The sequence below is a fragment of the Callithrix jacchus genome, chromosome 7 (assembly GCF_049354715.1).
Source record: "Callithrix jacchus isolate 240 chromosome 7, calJac240_pri, whole genome shotgun sequence".
NCBI classification, from domain to species: domain Eukaryota; kingdom Metazoa; phylum Chordata; class Mammalia; order Primates; family Cebidae; genus Callithrix; species Callithrix jacchus.
In genome coordinates this window covers 56,657,388-56,681,354 of record NC_133508.1, presented here as the reverse complement: position 1 = coordinate 56,681,354, position 23,967 = coordinate 56,657,388, and the positions used below count along the sequence as shown (strand labels likewise).

Sequence of the window (23,967 nt, the reverse complement as noted above, 5' to 3'; positions counted from 1 at the left end):
TAACATAAGCCTATCCTGTGCAGTAATGGGACATACGCATATTAAACAATTATTCATTGTCTATCTGAAATTGAAATGTATCAGAGAGTCCTCTATTTTCATTTGCTAAATCTGGCAACCCTAGGGCTAAGCAACAGCTTTTTTTTTTTTTTTAATTTTGAGACAGTTTCCCTCTGTTGCCCAAGCTGGAGTGCAGTGGCCCAAACATGGCTCACTGCAACCTCCACCCTCCAAGGAGCTGGGACTACAATCTTGCCCTACGATGCCCGGCTAACTTTTGTATTTTTTGTAGAGACGGGATTTCACCATGTTGCCAGACTGGTCTCAAACTCCTGGGCTAAAGCGACTCACCCGTCTTGGTCTCCCGAAGTGTGGGGATTACAGGTGTGAGCCAGGGCACCCAGCCCTCATCAGCATTTCTAAAAAGCTCACAGTGATATGGCCCCCACCACCTGTCTGACCTCATCTCATCCAGGACTCTCCCCCAGCACTCTCCATTCTTCTCTTGCACCTTTTTCTTATAAAAGTCAACCACACTCCAACCTCAAGACCTTTGCAGTTGTTGGGTCTACCTTGGATGCTCTGCCCTGTAACCCGATAGCCCCCTCAAAGATCGCCTTCAGGGGTTCCCTGACTGCTTCATCTTCTATAGCATGACTTCCCTGCTTTACTCTTTTTGTAAAACAAATTAAAATCAGTGTGTTGGCTGGGCACAGTGGCTCACGCCTGTAATCCCAGCATTCTGACAGGCCGAGGCGGGCGGATCACCTGAGGTCAGGAGTTCAAGACCAGTCTGGCCAACATGGTGAAACCCGTCTCTACTATTACTACTACTAATAATAATAATACGTAGCCAGGCGTGGTGGTACAAGCCTGTAATCCCAGCTACTTGGGAGGCCAAGGCATGAGAATCGCTTGAACCCGGGTGGTGGAGGTTGCAGTGAGCCAAGATTATGCCACTGCACTCCAGCCTAGACGACAGAGCGAGACTGTCTCATTACAAAATAATAATAATAAAACCAGTTTGTTTACTGTCCATCTCCCTCTACCCATCCCCCAAAGCAGAATGTAAGTTCCATGATTTTGCTGGAAACACTTCGGTTCTTTCCCCTGCTATGTCCTCAGTGTCTAGAACCCCACCAGCCACTCCGCACATCCCGGTTGAATTAGTCAATGTTTCATCAGAAGGCAGATATAACCCCTTCCCACGACTCCCTAAACATTCCTTTGGGGGAGAATTACTTAGAGGAAACTAAATTCTTCAGTGTCCAATACCAAACCTTAAAAAATCTCAAAAGCATACACCAAAAGAGGTAAACATATTTTCTCAATCTCTCCTGTCCATAGCCTCAATGATGGGATTAGGGCCTGTGTGGGGCGGGGGTGAGCAGGGTGAGGCTTGGGTGCTGGGCAATGGCTAAACAAGATCCAATATCCAAAGACAAGTGTGTTCAGCACAAGGTCTCTAACCAAATTAGAAACAGGGCAAAGCAGAGGCGTGCAGAGCAGTGCCTGGTCCCACAAAACCAATCTGGCTGGAAGGGACTGACAGATATAACCCCTTATTCCCCTAAAGCCTGCACATGATTGACACATTTGACCTTCGCAATAACCTCATGGGTGGGTAGAGCTGAGGCTGGGCGGACCACTCGGGGAATGCTGGCCTCCGGCTCCTAGTTCTTAGAGGAGCAGGGCCAGGCCAGAATCCCAGGTCCTGATTGGCCATTGGGGAGATAAGCAGATGGAGGATGGAACATTCCATTCTACCGGTACCTGAGTCCCAGGCTCTGAGCTGGGATGCTGGTCTCTGACTCACATCAGTACCTTTTCCTCCCATAGCCCTAGACTGTCTTCACTGGGAGAAAGAGCAACAGCCTCTGAGGCCTCGATGATTCATGCTCTAGCCCTGACACTCATTACCTCTGTGGTTTCTGCGCTGTCAGGACCTGAGCCTCAGCTTCCTCTCCTGTAGAATAGGTGTGATGAAATTTCACAGGGTTGCTAGGGGAAAGAGATCCATTCATTAAGTGCTTCTTTTGAGCACCTAAGAGTGCCAGGCACAGTCCCTGGAGCCGGGCATACAGCAGAGAGCAAGGGAGCTGAAACCCACCCACCCCCAGGGCTTTTTTTAAATTTTTGTTTATTATTTTTATTTTTTTTTATTTTTTGTTCCCAGGGCTTTTAAAATGTAGTTGGGGCCGGGCACGGTGGCTCACACCTGTAATCCCAGCATGTTGGGAGGCTTAGGCGGGCGGATCATCTGAGGTCAGGAGTTTGAGACCAGCCTGGCCAACATGGTAAAACCCCAACTCTACTAAAAAGACAAAAATTAGCTGGGCGTGTTGGCCAGTTCCTGTAATCCCAGCTACTGGGAGGACTAAGGCAGGAGAATCGCTTGAATCCGGGAAGCTGAGGTTGCCGTGAGCTGAGACAGCAACATTGCACTCCAGCCTGGGCAACAAGAGCGAAACTCTGTCTAAAAAAAAAAAAAAAGTTGGAGAGGCAGAACATAAACTAGCAAACAGAAAAATGAACAAAATAATTTCAGAGTGATAAATGGCTACGATTAAAACAGAACAGGACTGGAAGCCTGGTGCATGATTCCACAGCCCTTAGAACAGTTACTGTCGGCTAGTAGGTGCTCAGCAAATTTGTTCAATGACTGTGCTGGGTGGTCAGGGAAGACTCTCAGATGCCATCCCCAGAGGAGACCAGAATGGAAAGCGGGAAATGGACTGGGGAAAAGGGAGGTCTGAAGGCAGAGAGTCCCGGGCTCGGGAGCCTCCAGACAGAGGCCCTGAGACAGGGCCAAACTTAGGGAAAATGAAAGAAGAATCAGGAAGAACTTGGATATCTGAACACTTTGCAAACTACAAAGTGCTGCATAGACGTGCGGGAAGGGGGTTTCTGTGGCTGGTTCTTTGATAACATTGTACATTTTTGAAGACTTCCATCCCTGTGACTTTAGGGCACTCCACTCTCGGGGACGAGTCCTTCGTGGCCAGTTTCTGCCAAGTAACAGCCTTGCAGGGCCCCTCTCCCGCGCCGCGCGGCCTCGCTGCTTCCTGGAGGGTAAATGGACCCACACACAGAGGTGGCGCCGCGACCTGGCCGGTCACCTGCAGAGGCTAGCGCCCCTGTTGCGGTGGGTGGTGAAGGCGGGACGGGCCAGGTCGGGACCTGCTGCTCGCGAGTCCGAGCCTGGAAGGCCCCGCGCCCCCGCCGCGACGCGCTCCCGAGTGCTCCGCCCGACCGGCGGCGACCAGGCGCGCTCAGGGCAGGCGGCGGGACCGGCCGGGACCGGGACGCGGCGGGGAGGGGAGGGGCCGGGCAGGAGGAGCCCGAGCGGCTTTCGCCGCCTCTGTCTTCGCCTTCGCCGCCTCCGCCGCCACCGCCTACAGGTAAGGAGGCCCCCCGGGGCCGCCAGGCCGCGGAGGCACGCACCCCGCCGGGCCACTCCCCGCCGGCCCCACGCGGGGCACCCGGAGCCTGGCTCGGCCCGGTAGCCCTTTGCCCTGCGCCCCGCCCTCCGTCCCGGGCACCGGACCCACCAGGAAGCAGCAGGCGCTTCCCCGCGCTGCCTGCCTGGAGCCCAGGCCGCCTGCTAGCGGTTGTTTTCAGAGCCGGAAGTGCCTTTAGAAATCTTGTGGGGCGGCGGACGGGGAAACTGCGGCCGGGCGGGCCACTCGGGGGACCCTGGCCTCCGGCTCCTAGTTCTTAGAGGTCACCCAGCCGCTCCCTTGACGAAGGAGGACGCTGGTCAGGGTCAGAGAGGAAGGGGGCTTGCCCAAGGTCACAAGGGGTCACTGCCCTTCCTCTTGCCCCACGTGGCCCCTCCACGCCCCCGTCAGGAAGGCCTCGGACCCCCTCGCCCCCTCTCTCCCTATCTCCCTGCAGACTCTCAAACAGAGAACACCAGGGGGGCTTGGAGAGCCTCTGGAGAAAAGCTCAGGCCCCTCATGTTACAAGGAGGCCATGTCTTCTGCCTGAAGTTACGGGAGGGAAAAATTATGGCTGCTGACTTTTGAGTGGATTTTGCAGCTCGGTAAACTGAGGCTCAGCGAGGTGAAGTAACTTCCCCAAGACCACACAGCTAGGAAGCAAGAGATAAAAACCTGGATTACCTGCCTGGAGAGCCTGACGCGGTTCTTGGCACAGAGTTGGCCTCCACAGTGCCTTTGCCCTGACCAGCCCAGCCCTTCCCTGGGGTCGCACGTGGAGTTAGGAGCAGGGCCAGGCCAGAATCCCAGACTACTACCTAACTCGAAGTAGGAGTCAGCTCAGGAGCCCTCTTTCCGAAGTCAGTGTTTATTTCATTGCAGAAAATATTAAACATGCATTTGTTCATTCACCAAATAATTTGTTGAGCACCTACTGTGTGCGTTCTTTAGGCATTGAGGATACAGCAGTGAACAAAATGAGCCCTGCCCTCAGGAAGTACACTCCAGAGGGTGGAATAGAGCCCTCCCTTCAGCCTGGGGAGGGAGGGCTGGGCACAGGGGAGACCACTGGAGTCTCCCCAGCTGCGAAGTGCGTGAAGACAGCAGAAGAGGGTGATATTAGAGTGGCCTCAAGCCCTCTGGGCCATGGGCCTCCTTGATTTGTTTTGTTTTGTTTTGTTTTTGAGACGGAGTTTCGCTCTTGTTACCCAGGCTGGAGTGCAATGGCACGATCTCCGCTCACCGCAACCTCCGCCTTCTGAGTTCAGGCAAGTCTCGTGCCTCAGCCTCCCGAGTAGCTGGGATTACAGGCACGTGCCACCATGCCCAGCTAATTTTTTGCATTTTTAGTAGAGACGGGGTTTCACCATGTTGACCAGGATGGCCTCAATCTCTTGACCTCGTGATCCACCCGCCTCGGCCTCCCAAAGTGCTGGGATTACAGGCTTGAGCCACCGCGCCCGGCCTCCTTGAAAATGCTTCTGCCATCCTGAGCTTTCCCACCCCCAAGGATTTGGGGGGCAAGGGTAGGCGAGTAGCGAGTGTTCCAAAGCATTCCTTTAACCACAGAGCCTGGAGACCTGGGTTGGAAAACTGGTACTGCCACTTCCTGCTGTGTGACCTTGAGTATGTCACTCTACCTCTCTGGGCCTCTGTGTCTCTATCACACAACTTGGAGATCATACTATCATAGTGTGGATGAAACTGCTTCATAAATGGTATGAGCTATGTCTGAGGCCTTACCTAATCAAACATAAGCAAGGGTGTGTTTATTTAGAGGTCTGGTGATTCTGTTGATAATTACTGTTATTATTCCTAATAAAGAAATGGAAGAGGCAGAGATGGAAGTGGCTGGGCTCCAGGCCGGGAGGCTGAGGCTCCCTGCCCAGCGCCAGAAATGGGATGCTCGTGTCACCGTCAGCATTTCCATTTTTCTGACCCCTGCAGCCTCGTGTGCAGCGTCAGATAGAGATGGGCTCAGGTGCTAGGTTGGCAGCTTTGTAACTGAGTGATCAGGGAAGTAAAATGACCTCTCTGTGACTCAGTTTATTCATCTGTAATATACCCATCGCCAAGGTTGTCATGAGGATTAAAGACTGAAGCCATAAAAGGCCCAGTGCAGGGTCTGACACTTTATACTTTTTGGGAGACTTTATACTTTTTAGGCCTAAGGCCCTAGGAGGAGTTGGACAGGTACAGTTGACTTATTAGGTTGCTCGGCGTGTAGCGCCCGTAAAGGCTGGAGTCTGGAGAATTCCTCAGAAGGCTCAAACTCTCCTTCGCTACTCTGGTGCCACTGGGCTGCAAAGGCTGGATCAGTCACCCGGGCTGGCTAATGTGGGACCTGAGAAGTGTCAGTGGGTGACTTCTCACTGTGTTCTCTTTTGGTCTGTGTGTTTTGTAAACAGTGTTGTACGTTATAAACCAGGGCTGCTGATGAGGGGTGGGGAACTGACTCTCTGGAATGTGTGACAGCAGGCAGAAGGGGTGAGAGTGGAATCCAGTCCATTTTCCATTTAGCCGACCTCCGCTTCAAGCTGCTCTGATATCCTCGTATCACCCTCTGCCTAAAACCCTGCTCTGGTTTCCCATTTTCTTAGGGAAAAGAGCAGAAAATTTTTACATGGACCAGAAGGCCGTGTGCACCCCTGTCCCCTGGCCTACACCTTCAGCTGTATCTGTGACCACTTATCAACAGCCCCCTGTACCCAGGCACCCCATGCTCCCTCCTTGGGAACTTTGCACCTGCTCTTCCAGGCCACCCTGACCCCTTGCCTCCCTTTTCCCAGGCAACATCTTCTCACTCTTCAAAAAAAAATTTTTTTTTTTAAACTGAGTCTCACTCTTGTTGCCAAGGCTGGAATGCAATGGCGTGATCTCCACTCACTGCAACCTCCACCTCTTGGGTTCAAGTGATTCTCCTGCCTCATTCTCCCAAGTAGCTGGGATTACAGGTGCCTGCCACCACACCCGGCTAATTTTGTGTATTTTTAGTAGAGACAGGGTTTTACCATGTTGGCCAGGTTGGTCTCGAACACCCACCTCGGCCTCCTCGTGCTGCCCACCTCGGCCTCCCAAAGTGCTAGATTACAAGCATGAGCCACCGCACCCAGCCTTTTTTTTTTTTTTTTTTTTTGAGACTGAGTCTTGCTCTGTGTATTGCCCAGGCTGGAGCGCTACGGCGTGATCTTGGTTCACTGTAACCTCTCCCTCTGGGTTCAAGTGATTCTCCTGCCTCAGTGTCCCACATAGCTAGGATTACAGACGTGTGTGCCACCATGCCTGGCTAATTTTTTTATTTTTAGTAGAGATGGGGTTTCATCATGTTGGTCAGGCTGGTCTCAAACTCCTGGCCTCATGACCCACCCACCTCGACCTCCCAAAGTGCTGGAATTACAGGCGTGAGCCACCATGCCCAGCCTCATTCTTCACACTTTAGCCCTACTCAGGCTTGTACTCCAAATGCCCCAGGCCACAAGACTTCTATGGTATGTCAGAGGGTGGAATTATACACTCATTGCTGGAATTCATTCTTGCCTGTACCCTGTACACCACCCTGACTGTAACCCATGTGACCTCTAGGACCAGGGCTAAGTTTGCTTAGTAAGTGCTCAGTAATGACGTCTCCTTATAGGGAGGACGTCTTGAGCACATTGGGGACCTCACTTTTTTATCCTTCAAAAAAATCTGCTGAGTCATTTCTCAGTTGTGGGTTGTTTCATTCAGCACACAGGGAGTGAGCCCCTGCTCTGCCACGTGCTGTCTTAGGATACCTCAGGGAACATGACCCAGAAGCCACTACCTTCATGGAGCTTCCTCTAGTAAGGAAGACAGACTGTAAATAAACCTATAATACATTGTCAGGTGGTGACCAATTTGATAAAAAATCACAAAGGGTCGGGTTGGAGGTGGGAGTGGACAGGCTGGCTGTTTTAAATAGGAATGAATAACCAAAATATTAATTGGGAAGCCCTGGTGCCCTGGGCTCTTCATCCACTGTCACCCTGACCCTCCTGGTCAGAGAGACAGACACATTGGCAACTGGCCATTATGTCCAAGAAGAGGTCGAGGGGCCCAGATGAAGTCTTTGGGGCTTCAGAGGTGGCAGGTCTCACATTCTATGGACAAATCTAGGAAAGTACATGGCAACCCCTGACCCCCCAACTTAGTAAAGTGGAGGAGGACTTGGGGTTTGAGGTCACACAGGCCTGGAAGGAGCATCTTAGGACTTGCCAGCTGTGTGACCTTTGCTTCTGTGAGTCTCAGTTTTCTCATCTGTAAAATGGGAATAGTGATCATCTCCTCTTCATAAGGTTGTTGGGAAGCTGAAATGGGACCATGGAAGTAGGCCCCAGAAAATCTAAGCTGGATTTTATTATTAAAGTGTGCTTTTGGAAAAGGGCACCATTTGGACAGGGGTGCCCAGATCGAGAGAACAGCCTGAGCTGAGGCCTGCCCAAGGTGGGATCCCAGGGTGGGCTGGAAGCAGGGGAGTGCAGTTTAGCTGAGGGTGAGCTGGAAGCAGCCAGTGAAAGAAAACAAAAGTGGGAAAGGCAGGTTAGGCTTGTCCACAGCTGCTTGGAGCTCAGAAGTGGGATGTGAACCTGTGCATAGATGGGAGCTGTCAGATTCATCTAATTTGCTGGTTTTCAAGTTGTGTTGGAAATCTTTGGCCACCTCGGGGTGCAAACCAGACCAAAGAGAAGTGGAATAGCATCATCGTGAAGGTGACTGCCTGTGGGCTAAGACCCAGGCACAAGTTTAAATACATTGCTCGTCCAGTGACCTTGACCTTCAATTCTCAGGGCCTCTGTGTCTCCATCTGTGGAGGGGTGGTAATAGCACCCACCCTGTAGGATTGTTGAGAGAAAATGAGATGATGTGTGGAAAGGGGAGACACGTGGCTAACCTTTGCCAAGTATTTACTATTGATTTTGTTGTTGTTGTTGTTGTTTTTGAGATGGAGTGGCACAATCTCAGCACACTGCAACCTCTACCTCCCGGGTTCAAGTGATTCTTCTGCCTTAGCCTCCCAAGTAGCTCAGGCGCCCACCACCGTGCCTGGCTAATTTTTTTGTATTTTTAGTAGAGATGGGGTTTCACTATGTTGGTCAGTCTGGTCTTCAACTCCTGACCTCGTGATCTACCCATCTCGGCCTCCCAGAGTGCTGGGATTACAGGCATGAGCCACCATGCCCAGCATGATTCTTAAATGTTTGAAATTTTTTAAAAAAGTTTTAAATGTTTTTTAACTTTTAATTTTTGATTTATTTTTTATTTACTTTTTGAGACAGAGTTTTGCTCTTGTCACCCAGGCTGGAGTGCGGTGGTGCAATCTTGGCTCACTGCAACCTCCGCCTCCTGAGTTTAAGAGATTCTCGAGCCTCAGCCTCTCAAGTAGCTGGGAGTACAGATGCCCGCCACCATGCCCAGCTAATTTTTGTACTTTTAGTAGAGATGGGGTTTCGCCATGTTGGTCAGGCTGGTCTCGAACTCCTGACCTCAGGTGATCCACCTGCCTCGGCCTCCCAAAGTGCTGGGATTACAGAAGTGAGCTGCTGCACCCAGCCCTAATTTTTCAAATGTAAAAATTGTGATAAAATACACATACATGAAATTAATTATCTTAAACATTTTAAGTGTGTACTTCAGTAACATCAAGTATATTCACATCATTGTGCATCAAATCTCCAGAACTTTCCAACTGGCAGATCAGAAACTCCACATCCATTAAACAACCACCTCCCTCCCCTGCTCCTCCTCCCCACAGCCCCCTGGCAACCACCGTTTATTCTACTTTGTGTCTCTATGAATTTGACTACTCCTCATACCTCACATAACTGGAATTGTACAGCATTTATCTTTTTGTGACTGCCTTATTTCATAACTTCTCAAGGTTCATTCATATTGTAACGTGTCAGAATTTTCTTCCTTTTTTAAGACTGAATAATGTTCCACTGTCTATATATATCATATTTTGTTAATCTGTTCATCTGTAGATGGGCATTTGGGTTGCTTCCACCTCTTGGCTATTGTGAAGACTGAGGCAGAAGATTAGCTTGAACCCAGGAGGTGGAGGTTGCAGTGAGCTGAGATCGCACCATTGCACTCCAGCCTGGGCAACAGAGTGGGACTGTCTTAAAAAAAAGAAAAAAAAATATATCTGACCTTGAGCTTCACTGACTGCTCCAACGGGAATAAAAAGGCCACAGCTGGCTGGCATGTAAAGAAAAACAAAAGTTCATTATTGCATGTGGTCGTCTAAAGGCTCAGGTCATGGAGTTTTAAGGACAATTTAAGAGATTTTTCAAAGATTACAGTATTGACCGTATTTGAGTTTCTCCTTGGTGCTGACTAAAGTCAAAAAAAAAACTCTAAAGAATTTTTCATCTCTCCAAGAAGAAATCCAATGGTATTGTTTATGGTGTCAATCGACAAATATTCACTGAGTGCCCACTGTGGGTGCTTGTGGAGCTAAGGTCAGATATTTATGGAATGTCTCTCTGCCCCCACTACTGACAAAAATGACCCAGTCAGCATTTTCTTTGGTGATAGATGATGTGACTGGCTAGACATAAGCCATAATCATAGGGCATCAAAATGAGGTCCCATTCCAGAATGACCTCTGCCCATCCCGGGTCTGGGCTGTGCAGCTGAGCTGCAGGCATGGGTTTGCCCTGTTGTTCTCACTCTGTATCTGTTGTTTCTCTGGAGAGTGCATCCTCTTCTGGGTCTTTCTTGGAGTTCCTTGGTGTATTATTCTATTTTCATGCTGCTGATAAAGGCATACCAGAGAATGGATAATTTATGAAGAAAAACGGACGCATAGTTCCATGTTATTGGGGAGGCCTCACAATGACGATGGTGAAAGGCACGTCTTTCATGATGGCAGACAAGAGAAGTGAGAACCAGGTGAAAAGGGTTTTCCCCTTATAAAACTATCTGGTCTCATGAGACTTGTTCACTACCACGAGAACAGCACGGGAAAGACCCACCCCCACAATTCAGTTACCTCCCACCAGGTCCCTCCCACAACATGTGGGAATTGTGGGAGCTATAATTTAAGGTGAGATTTGGGTCAACACACAGCCAAGTTATATCATTTTGTGTCTTCACAGTACCCGACACAAGACCCTTAGGAGGCTACTGGGAGCAGGGAGCTCCTCCTTCTGTCAGTGACTCCTGAGCCCAGGGTGCTGCTGGACCAGCCTTGTGTGTCTTAGGTGACCCCAGGGTACAGAGATATTGCTGGTCCTGGCAGAAGGGGCTTTTTCTGTCGCAGGAATCCAGCACTTTCTCGGAATCAGTGTAACTTCTCAGATGCACTTGAGATCCAGTTTTACCTTGGACTGGATCCTGATCCTAAATCAGATCAAGGGGTAGAAGCCCCCAAGGACCAGTATACACAGCAGGTGGCATATCTCCCACCCCACAGCTGCCCCCACACCCTTGTAGCTGGAAGAGTTTGGGGCCCATCCTGTCCAGTTGGACAATCCATAGAGTTGGAACCATGGGCTCCCCCATTCCAGCATCACGGAGAGCTAAGAAGCTGGGAATTGCCTTGTCTGTCCCACCAACGCTTGTCCATTTCTTTTTATTTTCTTTCTTTAAAATTTTAATTTTAAGTTCTGGGATACATGTACAGGACGTGCAGTTTTGTTACATAGGTAAACATGTGCCATGATGGTTTGCTGCACCTAGCAACCCATCCTCTAGGTACTGAGCCCAGCATGCATTCGCTGTTTTTTCTAATGTTCTCCCTTCCCACACACCACCCGCTGACAGGCCCCAGTGTGTGTTGTTCCCCTTCAAGTGTCCATATGTCCTCATTGCTCAACTAACACAGGAACAGAAACTTGTAAGTGAGAACATGTGGTGTTTGGTTTTCTGTTCCTGCATTAGTTTGCTGAGGATAATGGCTCCCAACTCCATCCATATACCTGCAAAGGACATGATCTCATTCCTTTTTATGGCTGCATAGTATTCCATGGTGTATATGTACCACATTTTTTTTTATCCAGTCTATCATTGATGGGCATTTGGGTTGATTCCGTGTCTTTGCTATTGTGAATAGTGCTGCAGTGAACACACACATGCAGGTATCTTTTTCATAGAATAATTTATATTCCTTTGGGTATATGCCCAGTAATGAGATTGCTGGGTCAAATGGTATTTCTGGTTCCAGATCTTTGAGGAGTTGTCACACCATCTTCCACAATGGTTGAACTAATTTACATTCCACCAACAGTGTAAAAGCATTCCTTTTTCTCTGCAGCCTCACCAGCATCTTTTGTTTCCTTACTTTTTAATAATCATCATTCTGACTCATGTGAGATGGTATCTCATTGTGGTTTTGATTTGCATTCTCTAATTATCAGTGATGTTGAGCTTTTTTTCATGTTTCTTGGCCACATGAGTGTCTTCTTTGGAGAAGTGTCTGTTCATGTGCTTTGCCCACTTTTTTTTTTTTTTTTTTTTGAGATGGAATTTCGCTCTTGTTACCCAGCCTGGAATGCAATGGCACGATCTCGGCTCACCACAACCTCTGCTTCCTGGGTTCAGGCAATTCTCCTACCTCAGCCTCCTGAGTAGCTGGGATTACAGGCATGCACCACCATGCCCAGCTAATTTTTTGTAATTTTAGTAGAGACAGGGTTTCACCAAGTTGACCAGGATGGTCTTGATCTTTTGACCTCGTGATCCACCTGCCTCGGCCTCCCAAAGTGCTGGGATTACAGGCTTGAGCCACCATGCCCGGCTGGTTTGCCCACTTTTTAATGGGGTTGTTTGGTTTTTTTCTTGTAAATTTGTTTAAGTTCCTTGTAGAGTATTGATAATAGACCTTTATCAGATAGATATATTGCAAAAATTTTCTCCCACTCTGTAGGTTGCCTGTTTGCTCTTATGATAGTTTCTTTTGCCGTGCAGAAGCTCTTTAGTTTAATTAGATCCCATTTGTTAGTTTTCACTTTCGTTGCAATTACTTTTGGTGATTTAGTTATGACATCTGTGCCCATGCGTATGTCCTGAATGGTATTGCCTAGATTTTCTTCTAGGGTTTTTATAGTTTTGGGTTTTACATATAAGTCTTTAATCCATCTTCAGTTAATTTTTGTATAAGGTATAAGGAAGGGGTCCAGTTTCAATTTTCTGCATATGGCTAGCCAGTTCTCCCATCTCCCAGCATCATTTATTAAATAGGGAATCTCTTTCTTTTCTTTTTTTTTTTTTTTTGGCAGGGTCTCATTCTGTTGTCACCCAGGCTGGAGTGCAGTGGCAGGATCTTGGCTCATTGCAGCCTCAACCCCCACGGCTCAAGTGATCCTCCCACCTCAGCCTCCCGACTAGCTGGGACTACATACAGGTACTCACCATCACGCCTGGCTAATTTTTGCATTTGTTGTAGAGACGGGGTTTTGCCTTGTTGCCCAAGCTGGTCTCAAACTTCTGGGCTCAAGAGATCCACCTGCCTCAGCCTCCCAAAGTGCTGGGATTACCCGTGTGAGTCACCACACCCACCTCCTTTTCTTACCGACAAGACCTATTAGTCAAATGTACAGAACTTAACTGTGAACTCAGCCCCACTGGCTTGGCTGGTGGGCCACATTGGGCCAGGGCTTCCTGAGATAAAACACTCCCCTTGTAAGGATCAAAAGGCAGAATTGTTTCTAATTAAAAGATTTTTTTAACATGTATATTATAAAAGCACCAATAAGCTCAGAAATGCCAAAAATGCAGAAAAATAGAAAGAACAAAAATCAATCACCTCTAGTCCATCAGCCCCACCAACCAAAAGACAATGATCATGAACATTTTGATATATTTCCTTCTGATCTTTTTGTTCTGTGAAACATGTTTTATTTTTATTTATTTATTTTTTTGAGACAGAGTCTCACTCTGTTGCCTAGGCTGGAGTGCAGTGGTGCAATCTCGGCTCACTGTAATCTCTGCCTCCTGGGTTCAAGCAGTTCTCCCGCCTCAGCCTCCCAAGTAGCTGGGATTAGAAGCATGCCCCACCACCCAGCTAATTTTTGCATTTTTAGTAGAGACGGGGTTTCCCCATGTTGGCCAGGCTGGTCACAAACTCCTCACGTCAGGTGATCCACCTGTATGAGCCTCCCAAAGTGCTAGGATTACAGGTGTGAGCCACCACACCCAGCTGAAACATGTTTTAAAAACATAACTAGAGTCATATATTTGGTGGAATGCTGGTCTACCACCTCTCTAGAATAAAATTACCCCTGATTGGTAATCTTTGCCAATTTCTGTGATGTAAATATCCCTAACATGCCAATTTTGGGCCACCAGTGTCGCTGGACACAGGGTTGGAAGAAGCCCAGAACTGATTGTCACCAACTGGTATGAGCTGGCTCCAGTGCAGCATGTTGTAATTAAAATTTTTTTTTCCAATCTCAAAATCAATACTTATTGTCAATAATTCATAAAACACAGATATATAAAGAAAAAATTAAAATCATGCAGAATCCAATCTGGGCTCCTGCCCACCTGGAGTTAGCCACTGCCAGCATCCTGGTGTGTGTCCTAACAGTACCCTCTCTATGGAAAGAGATGTGCACAAAATAACTTTCTAGAGAGTTCAGAAGCAATGAGAATTTATGGCAGCAAGTTTTGGGGAAATACAGAAAAGTCTCTGATATCTCTGAATGGTAATTCAGAGATAATTTTCAAGGAAGTTCTTCCAGTCATTTTTCTCCTCTACATTACTTTAACATGATTAGACTCATAGTATGAATATTCAATTTTTAGACACAGTACAGGTACATTCTCATGCCCTGGAGGAAGGCATAGTCTAGGAGAAGGGCATTCCCACTGATAACTTAATAAAAACCCTATTGAAGCTTAAAGAGGTAAAAAATATTATTTCCACTGGCATTGAAAATGGCACTAAGGACTGGGCACAGTGGCTCATGCCTATGATCCTAGCACTTTGGGATGCTGAAGCAGGCAGATTGCCTGAGCTCAGGAGTTGGAGACCAGGTGGGCCACGTGGCGAAACCCCGTCTCTACTAAAAATACAAAAAATTAGCCAGGCATGGTGGTGTGTGCCTGTAATCCCAGCTACTCGGGAGGCTGAGGCACGAGAATCACTTGAACCTGGGAGGCGGAGGTTGCAGTGAGCTGAGATTGCATCACTGCACTCCAGCCTGGGCAATGGAGCAAAACTCTGTCTCAAAAAACAATAAATAAAAGACAGAGAGAGAAAGAAAAAGAAAATGGCAGTAAAGATAAAGCTCAAATTATCTGAAGTTTTGGGACACCCAGGTTTTGGGTCCTGAGACCTCCTTTGGGTAATTCCAGATGCTTGGCCCTTCTTCCATCTCCCTTACCCATCTGATGCTCCGCTGGCATGTGAGAACAGGAGTGCCTTTAGGGAGAAAAATAGGAAAATTGGCTCTTGCTTAAACCTAAAAGCTAGTTCATTCCTCAGTTCACATAACTGGCATTTCCTGAGCACCCACTCTGTGGTTGGGCACCAGGTACAGAAGTGGAGGCAACTGGTGCCTGCCAAGGAGCCGGATGCAGTGACCACAGCTCAGGGTACAAAGAGTTGAACAAGGGCATTAAATGAGACAATCCTTGGAAAGTGGCAGGGCTGTGCTGGGCACATGTGAGTGCTCAGCGATGGTAGCTGCCTGCCCTATCGCCCTGCTGAGAAGAACATACCACGTGTAGAAACACTCAGAGCAGGGGCCCAGGGGAGCGAAGGTGCAGTGCCAGGCTCCTCTGAGCTTCAGCTGAGCAGCCGGCTCCCTCTGCTATAGCTTCCCCCAGATCTCACACTCTGTGAACTCACAGGCTGGTTTTTTGGTTTGCTTCTGCAGGGCAATTTGCATATTTCTCTGAAGAACCATCCAGAACCTGAACAGCCTGTCTCAGACAGAAAGAGGGGAGGCCCATGGTTGTTTCTTGAAATCTGGGTAAGTACTAAAGGTTTCTTTTCCTTCAGAAGCCCCTTGTTATTGTTTAAACTGGTCTTCTTTCTGAGTTTACATTGTCTATTATCTCCCCAGTGGCGGGGTGGCGGGGGGGAGCGGGGCGGGGAGGGTCTTTATGTGTCTGTCTTATGCACCACTGTAGTAGGGCTAATATGTGTTTGTTAGATTCATTAACCCATTAACAGATCAGTATTCATTTGTAATTTAGTTTTGCCTCAAGAAAATGTTTTAAGAATTCTGTAAAGATTTTTTTTTTTTGGAGACAGAGTTTTGTTCTTGTTGCCCAGGTTGGAGTGCAATGGCGTGACCTCGGCTCATTGCAACCTCCGCCTGCTGGGTTCAAGCAATTCTCCTGCCTCAGCCTCCCAAGTAGCTGGCATTACAGGCATGCACCACCATGCCTGGCTAAATTTTTTTGTATTTTTTAATAGAGACAGGGGTTTCTCCATGTTAGTCAGGCTGGTCTCCAACTCCCGACCTCAGATGATCCGCTTGCGTTGGCCTCCCACAGTGCTGGGATTACAGGCGTGAGCCACAGCGCCCAGTCACTAGTCATTTTTTTTAGCTTTTTATTTTAAAATAATTATAGGCTCACAGGAAGTTGCAAATATAGTACCAAGAGGTTCCATGCACCCTCATTCGGCCTTCCGCACAGCCATTGCCTTTACAAGGAAGCCTAACTCCTTAGCTAGACGAACTTGGCCGTGCGGGAGCAGCCCTTGGCAACTTCCATTCCCACCTCATTTCTTCACACCCACCCGTTGTCCAAGCACTGGCTGCACCAAATATCTTTTTGGTTCTTCAAAAGTGTTTCTCCTCCACCTCTGGGTCTTGACACGTGCTCTTCCCTTTGCCAAAGACATGCCTACCCCACCCCTGTCTGATTCATTCCTTGTTCAGGTCTCAACTGTACCCTCACCTTCTCCAGGGAGCCAGTGCTGGGTTCAGGGTCGATCCTTCTGTCTCTCATGTTTTCCCATCCCAGTGTTTATCACACGGGTTGTTGTTGTCTGTGTTTTCTGGTTGTGTGTGTGTGTGTGTGTGTGTGTGTGTGTGTGAGAGAGAGAGAGAGAGAGATGGGGTCTTCTTGCCCTGTCACCAGGCTGAAGTGCAATAGTGTGATCATGGCTTGCTGAAGCCTCAGCTTCCTCAGACTCCTGGGCTTAAGCAGTCCTCCTGTCTCAGCCTCTTGAGTCACTGGGACCACAGGCATGCTCCACCATGCCTGGCTAAGTTTTAAACTATTATTATTTTTGTAGAGACGGGGTCTCACTTTGTCGCCCAGGCTCCTGCAGACCTCCTGCCTTGGCCTCCGAAAGCTCTAGAATTACACCTGTGAGCCACCGCTCCCGCCACCACTGTCTGTTTATTTGTCTGTCTCTACCACCATACTGTTTCCTCTAAGGAATACCTCTCCACCCATCCTGTGACTTCTGCAGGCCCCTGCTGGAATGACACCTTTCATCCACATTTAGTATCCAGCCCCGCTTCACCCCATCACTTCATATCCCCTCACCCTGCCTAACTCTTCCTCCCCCTGACCACTTCCTGAACGGATGCTTACTTTTATGTTGAGGGCTGCCAGGGCATGGATTCGGCAGCCAGACCTCCTGAGTGTGTGTCTTGGTTCTACTGCTTATTAGCTCTGTGACCTTGACCAATTTAGATCGCTTTGTCATTATGTATTGGCATATTATTGCCTGTCTCCCACCAGAATGTAAGCCCCTTAAGAGCAGAGAACTTGTCAGTTTTGTCCTCTGATCTGCCCTAAGGCCCAGAATAGGGCTTCCCACATCCTAGCCCCTTCTACATTCATCCAGCAAGCATTTCCTGAATGCCTACAGTGAGCCAGGACCTGTTCCGAAAGCTGGGGATGCAGCAGTGAGAAAACAACCAGGGAACTGCCTCAAGAAGTTTCTATACCATTTGTATACACAGGTAAACAAATAAGTTAAAAAAACATGATTTTAGATAAGAATGAGTGTTATAAAAATAGAGCAGAGTGCTGGGATAGAAGACAGAGATAGGTTGGTACAAAAGTAAGTGTGGGTCTTGCTATGAAATTGCAAAAGCCACAGTTACTTTTGCACCAACATAATACTTTAGCCCGGGCGGTCAGGGAAAGATCTCTCAGAGGACGTCACCTCTGCGCTGAGGCCAGAACGATGTGATGGTCAGGGAGGGGTGTTCCTGGCAGGGAGAATGGCAAGTGCAAAGGCCTGGAGGGAGCAAGCAGAAAGCCAGCCAGTGTGGCTGTAGCGTAGTGAACAAGACCGTCGTGGGGACATGAGATGGAGTTCAGCGGCAGGCAGCTGCCAGACTGCACAGGACTTTTAAGTTTGTGCAGTCTTCAGCCTGTGGGCTGAATGTGACCCAACAAAAATTCATAAACTTTCTTAAAACCTTATGAGGTTTTCTTGCAATTTTTTTTAAAACTCATCAGCTATCATTAGTGTTAGTGTGTTTTATGTAAGACCCAAACCAATTCTTCTTCCAGTGTGGTCCAGGGAAGCCAAAAGATTGAACACCCTTCTTAGGCCATCAAACCAGGATTGGGATTTATCCTGATGTAATGGGAGGACTTTGCAGACTGTTAAGCAAGCTAGTGACATGATTGGTCTATGTGACCAAAAGGCCACTGAGACCACTATATAGAAAATGCACTGTAGGGGATCAGGAGGAATTGTGTTGAATGAATGAATGAGTCTGGTCTGAGTTTAGCCTTTTTGTTTGTTTGTTTTTGAGATGGAGTCTTGCGCTGTTGCCTAGCCTGGAGTGCAGTGGCACAATCTCAGCTCACTAGAATCTCCATCTCGCGGATTCAGGTGATTCTCTTGCCTCAGCCTCCCGGGCAGCTGGGATTATAGGCACACACCACCACACCCAGCTAATTTTTGTATTTTTGGTAGAGACAGGGTTTCACCATGTTGGCCAGGCTGCTGTTGAACTCCTGACCTCAAGTGATCCACCTGCCTTGTCCTTCCAAACTGCTGGGATTACAGGTGTAAGCCACTGTGCCTGGCCACTAATTTTTGTATTTTCATAGAGACAGGGTTTCACTGTGTTGGCCAGGCTGGTCTCAAATTCGCAAACTCAAGTGATCCACCCAACTCAGCCTCCCAAAGTGCTAGGATTATAGGCATGAGCCACTGTGGCTGGCCTGAGCTTAGCATTTTGTATGCTAGACACATCTTCATACCCCTGTGGTTAGAAGCAGGCCAGCTCACCCTTCTCTTATCAGAAGGCTGTTTATTATTGAGCTAAGAACTGGCGTGGGGCTCCCCAAACACCAGCCCAATAAAATACTACCTTGGGCTCCTCTGTGTAATAGGTGCAATTAACACAGCCTCCAGGTGGCACATGGAGTTGACTGAATGTAGTGGAAATTGCTGACTTGCTGACATCAGGCTAGGGCTGCCCTTGGCACTGGCCTCAGTTCGTGGTTTATGCTGTTCCCCCTGTCTCCACCACCATGTTCTGCACTGACCCTCTGAGCCAGGGAAATTTGCTGCGATTCTCAATTGTGGGTTCCTGGAGCAACCACTGAGGACAGTCTTGTTGGATGACTTTGGGCAAGGTGCCTTAACTTCTCTGGGCCTTCATTTCTCCATCTGAAACAGGGAAAAGAAGATCCCTGTGCTATTATAGAGGAAAGAGCTCCAGGTTTGGAGTCAAAAGTCTGGTTTGGATCTCATCATTTACAGTGTAACTTTGGAGAAATTGCTTGGCCTTTCTGAACCCATTCCTTGGTTGTAAGAGGGACTCATAATGGTTCATGTCCTACTTTACACGGTAGTTGTAAGAATTAAATGGATTGAGGGCTGGGCACGGTGGCTCACACCTGTAATCCTAGCACTTTGGGAGGCTGAGGCAGGCAGATCACAAGGTCAGGAGATCGAGACCATCCCGGCCAACATGGTGAAACCCTGTTCTACTAAAATACAAAAAGTTAGCCAGATGGGGTGCTGCACACCTGTAGTCCTAGATACTTGGGAGGCTGAGGCAGGAGAATTGCTTGAACCCGGGAGGCAGAGACTACAGTGAGCCAGGATCATGCCAATTGCATTCCAGCCTGGCAACAGTATAAGACACTGTCTCAAAAAAAAAAAAGAAAAAGAAAGAGAAAGAATTAAGGTTGGGTGTGGTGGCTCATGCCTGTAATCTCAGCACTTTGAGATGAAAAGAATTAAGGCCAAGGTGGGTGGTTCACCTGAGGTCACGAGTTCAAGACCAGTCTGGCCAAAATGGTGAAACCTCATCTCTACTAAAAATACAAAAAAAAAAAAAAAGAATTAGATGGATTGGAAAATGCTTTGCAAACATTGTAAAAGTGTTGGTTTGTTGCTTTTAACTACCTCAGGGTTGTTTTGAAAACTAATGAAATACTTGTTGTGGACAGACTTTTAAAGAACTCCTCTGCAGAAGTAATATTTTGAGAACAAAAATGTTGCTCAGCTAGATGGGAACAAACTTAGGAACCAAGAACAGTATGGAGCATGGTTTTTAGACTAGAAGGCTCCTGGCCGGGCGATGAATACTTAAAACAGAGCTGGTGGCCAACAGTTCTACCTTTGGGCTCTGTCTGCCTGCCATTGAGGGGCTGTGTGAGCGCAGCCCAGTTCCTTCTCTGAGCCTCTGTCCTGATTTGCAAACTGAACATTACAGTCCTACCTGCCTCATAGCGTCCACTGAGACAATGCACGTTAAAATTGCAGCCTCAGTGCCCCGCACCCAGTAATCGCTCAGTAATGTTAGGTCTTGTTATTATCAAACCTTTGCTGTGTGCCAGGCATCATACCAAACATTTTATTTATTTGTTTGTTGATCGTTTTATGCATTTACTTTTTAAACAAGCATTTATATAGCATGAACCCTGTGCCAGGCTCCGTTCTAAGCACTTTATGAATACTAAGCCACATGGGCTGTGTCCTTTGCTACTGACACAACTCTTCTGGGTAGATACTGATGGTCCCATCTGTAGCTGAAGAAATCTAAGTACAGAGATGTTGAGTTTCCCAGGGTCCTATATCTACTAAGTGGCAGTGCTTGTTTTCACACCTGGGTTTGTCTGGTCCTGAGCCTACATTCATATCCTTGATGCCCTGTAGTTGAGGCTGGCACCATTCCCTGTACTCTTTCTGGTGGCTCCCAGGGATCTTTCTGCTTCTTGGATGCCTGCTCAGCTTGTCCCCTCTCTCCTCCTCTCTTCCCTCTTCTTCCTCCTTTTCTCCTCCCTTTCTCTTCTTCCCCTTGGAAGGAAGGAAAGAATGGAGGGAAGAAAAAGATGGAGGGAGAACAAAGGGAGACTTTCTTCTTTTTTTTCCTTCTTCCTTCCTTCCTTTGAGGTAGACCATACACAAAGTACATAAATCTTAACTATACAGCTCAGGGAATTTTTTAAATATATTTAGACCCATGTAACAACCACCCAGGTCAAGATAGAGAACATCTCCTTCACCCAGTAACCTCCTTTGTACCCCTTCTGAGCCAATACCCCTTCCCACATGTAACTCCTCTTCTGACTTCCAACACCATTCTTCAGTTTCACATAAAAGGAATCCCATGGTAGGTACTCTCTTGTGAATGGCTTTCTTTGTACCGTTTTGTCTGAGATTCAGCCATGGTGTTGTGGTGTGCTGTAGTTCATCCTTTTATTCATTGCTGTGTGATTTTCACAGTGTGAATATGACCATTTACGCATTCTACTGTGATAGGCCTGTGGGTTGTTGCCAGTTTGGGACTACTGTGAATGAAGTTGCTGTGAGCACTCATGTATGTGTCTTTTGGTGACATAAGTCCTCATTTCTCAGGTGTGGAATTGCCAAAGCATAGGGAAGACATATGTTTAGCTTCAGTGGATGTTGTCAAACCATTTTCTTTTTAGTTTTAGCTATTCTGATAGGTGAGAGGTAGTGTCTCATTAGGATTTTAATTTCCATTTCTCTGATGACTAATGATGTTGGAACATCTTTTTGTACTTACTGGCTATTGGGCTATCCTTTTTTTTTTTTTTAAACATACAGGGTTTCATTCTGTAGCCCCTCTGTAGCCCAGGCTGGAGTGCAATGATCATAGCTTATTGCAGCCTCGAACTCTTTAGCTCAAGTGATCCTCTCACCTTACCCTCCTAAGTAGCTGGAACTACAGGCATGTGCCACCATGCCCAGCTAATTCTTTTATTTTATTTTTCTGTAGAGATGGAATCTCACTATGTTGACCTGGCTGATCTTGAACTCCCGGGCTCACTCAATCCTTCTACCTCAGTGTATAAAAACTCTGGGATTAGAGGTGTGAGCCACCATGCCGGGCCTGAGGGCTACCTTTTATGAAGTATCTCTTCAAGTCTGTTGTCCGTTTTTACATTTGTTTCTTTTTCTTTTTCTCTTTTTTTAGATGGAGTCTTGCTGTGTTGCCCAGGCTGGAGTAAAGTGGCATGATCTCAGCTCACTGCAACCTCCACCTCCTGGGTTCAAGTAATTCTCCTGCCTCAGCCTCCTGAGTAGCTGAGACTATAGGCGCATGCCACCATGCCAAGCTAATCTGTGTATTTTAGTAGAGATGGGATTTCATCATGTTGACCAGGATGGTGTCGATCTCTTGACCTTGTGATCCACCCACCTCGGCCTCCCAAGTGCTAGGATTACAGGCATGAGCCACCGCGCCTGGCCCATTTCTTTTTCTTAATGACTTATTGGAGTTGTTTCTATACTGTGTCTAGAAACCTCTGTGGAGAGACATAGTGAAGATCCCTCCCTCGATCCCAGTCTCTAATGTGTTTTCACTCTCTTAAAGGTGATGAAAAGAAGTTCTTCATTTTAATGATGCCTACTCTTTCAGCTTTTACAGTTTGTAAGTTCTATGTCATGCTTAAGTAGCCTTTGCCTACCTCTTCAAGCATTTCTCACTGGGATTTTTCTCCTGCAGGGGCTGGAATGGCCACGTGGAACAGGCCATGTCAGAGGCTGCCTCAGCCTCCTCTGGTAGTCGAGCCCACTGCAGAGGGGGAGCCACACCTACCCACAGGCCGGGAGCTGACTGAGGCCAACCGCTTCGCCTATGCTGCCCTCTGTGGCATCTCCCTGTCCCAACTATTTTCTGAACCTGAGCACAGGTGAGTTCTTCTTTCTCCCAGAGGGAAGGTTATGCTTCTTCAGGGGAACAATTACAGACAGCCCAGCAGCCTGCCAAGCACTACGGGGCGATGCAGAGAGGAGCAAGTCATTGTCCTTCCCTCTAAGGCAGGGGTCTCCAACCGCCGGGCCGTGGGCCAGTACCCATCTGTAGCCTGTTAGGAATCTGGCTACACAGCAGGAGGAGAGCAGTGGGCAAGCAAGCATTACTGCCTGACCTCTGCCTCTGGTTCTAAGTGTTTTATGAATTCTAAGCCACATGGTCTGTGTCCTTTGCAACTGACATGGCTCTTCCAGGTAGATACTGGATAGTCCCATCTGTAGGTGAAGAAATCTAAGTGCAGAGAGGTTGAGTTGCAGTGGCATTAGATTCTCATAGAAGCTCAAATCCTTTTGTGAACTGTGCATGTGAAGAATCTAGGTTGCACGCTCCTTCTAAGAATCTAACTAATGCCTGATGATCTGAGGTGGAGCAGTTTCATCCTGACCCCTACCTGTGTCAGGTCGGTGGAAAAATGGTCTTCCTTGAAACCAGTCCCTGGTGTCAAAAAGGCTGGGGACTGTTGCTCTAAGAAACTCACAATCTGGTAGGGGGATAAGACGTCCCCTCTTTCGGTTATTCACTCATTTATACCTTTATCAAGCATTTTTTGTGCAACTACTGTATGCCAGGTATGATTTGAAGTACATGGATGGTAAATGTGAATGAGACAGATACCATCCCCCAATCAAGTAGGACACTGTCCAGGAGGGGATAAGATATTAATATTCATTCATTCATGAAACATACATTTGTTGAGTACTACGTGCTGGGTGAAGCACATGGCCCTGTGGAGGAAACAAAGACAAGCAAGGCCCAGCTCCTGCCCTCAAGATGCTTACATCTAGGTGGGGGTACCCAGGTGGCTGATTGTAGCAGTGGACAGATACAGATGAGTGAGTGCTGTGATGGGTTTAAACAGGGGATCATGGGAGCAAAAGGATGATATTGTTCTATTTCTTGTCTGTCATTGACAGTATCTCCTGTGTGTGTGTGTTTAAATCACATATTAGGAGTCAGAATAGCAGAACTGTTAAGAGCATGGGTTTGGACCTTAAAAAATTCTAGAGGGGGCTGGGCGAGATGGCTCATGCCTGTAATCCCAGCACTTTGGGGGGCCAAGGTGGGCCAATCACCTGAGGTTGGGAGTTCAAGACCAGCCTGACTGACTTGGAGAAACCCCATCGCTACAAAAAATATAAAATTTTCAGGGCACGGTGGTGCATACCTCTAACCCCAGCTACTCGGGAGGCTGACACAGGAGAATCACTTAAACTTTGTCTTTACTAAAAATACAAAATTAGATGGGCTTGGCAGCACACATTTTTAATCCCAGCTACTGAGGAGGCTGAGGCAGGAGAATGGCTTGAACCTGGGAGGCAGAGGTGGTTGGACTTCAG

General features: G+C 47.7%; 2 protein-coding genes across 9 annotated transcripts in view; both read left to right on the top strand.

Moving 5' to 3' along the window:
* RNF186 (ring finger protein 186) overlaps positions 1 to 15,379 on the top strand; it is a 28,448-nt gene extending 13,069 nt beyond the window's left edge. The window contains exon 3 of the transcript XR_013519829.1: positions 15,284 to 15,379. The gene's annotated coding sequence lies outside the window, so the exon portion shown is untranslated. The remainder of the gene's footprint in view (positions 1 to 15,283) is intronic.
* TMCO4 (transmembrane and coiled-coil domains 4) overlaps positions 3,364 to 23,967 on the top strand; it is a 111,820-nt gene continuing 91,216 nt past the window's right edge. For 2 of the 8 annotated variants that reach the window (XM_078330611.1, XM_078330608.1), the window contains exons 1-5: positions 3,364 to 3,401; positions 12,680 to 12,804; positions 15,284 to 15,379; positions 17,242 to 17,335; positions 22,322 to 22,508. In XM_078330611.1, coding sequence (XP_078186737.1) covers positions 22,330 to 22,508 — 179 coding nt within the window. In that variant the 5' untranslated portion in view covers positions 3,364 to 3,401; positions 12,680 to 12,804; positions 15,284 to 15,379; positions 17,242 to 17,335; positions 22,322 to 22,329. Of the gene's footprint in view, positions 3,402 to 12,679; positions 12,805 to 12,846; positions 12,942 to 15,283; positions 15,380 to 17,241; positions 17,336 to 18,142; positions 18,223 to 22,321; positions 22,509 to 23,967 lie in introns of all 8 variants that reach the window. The other 6 variants (XM_078330610.1, XM_035307982.3, XM_078330609.1 and 3 more) reach the window with 5 other exon arrangements.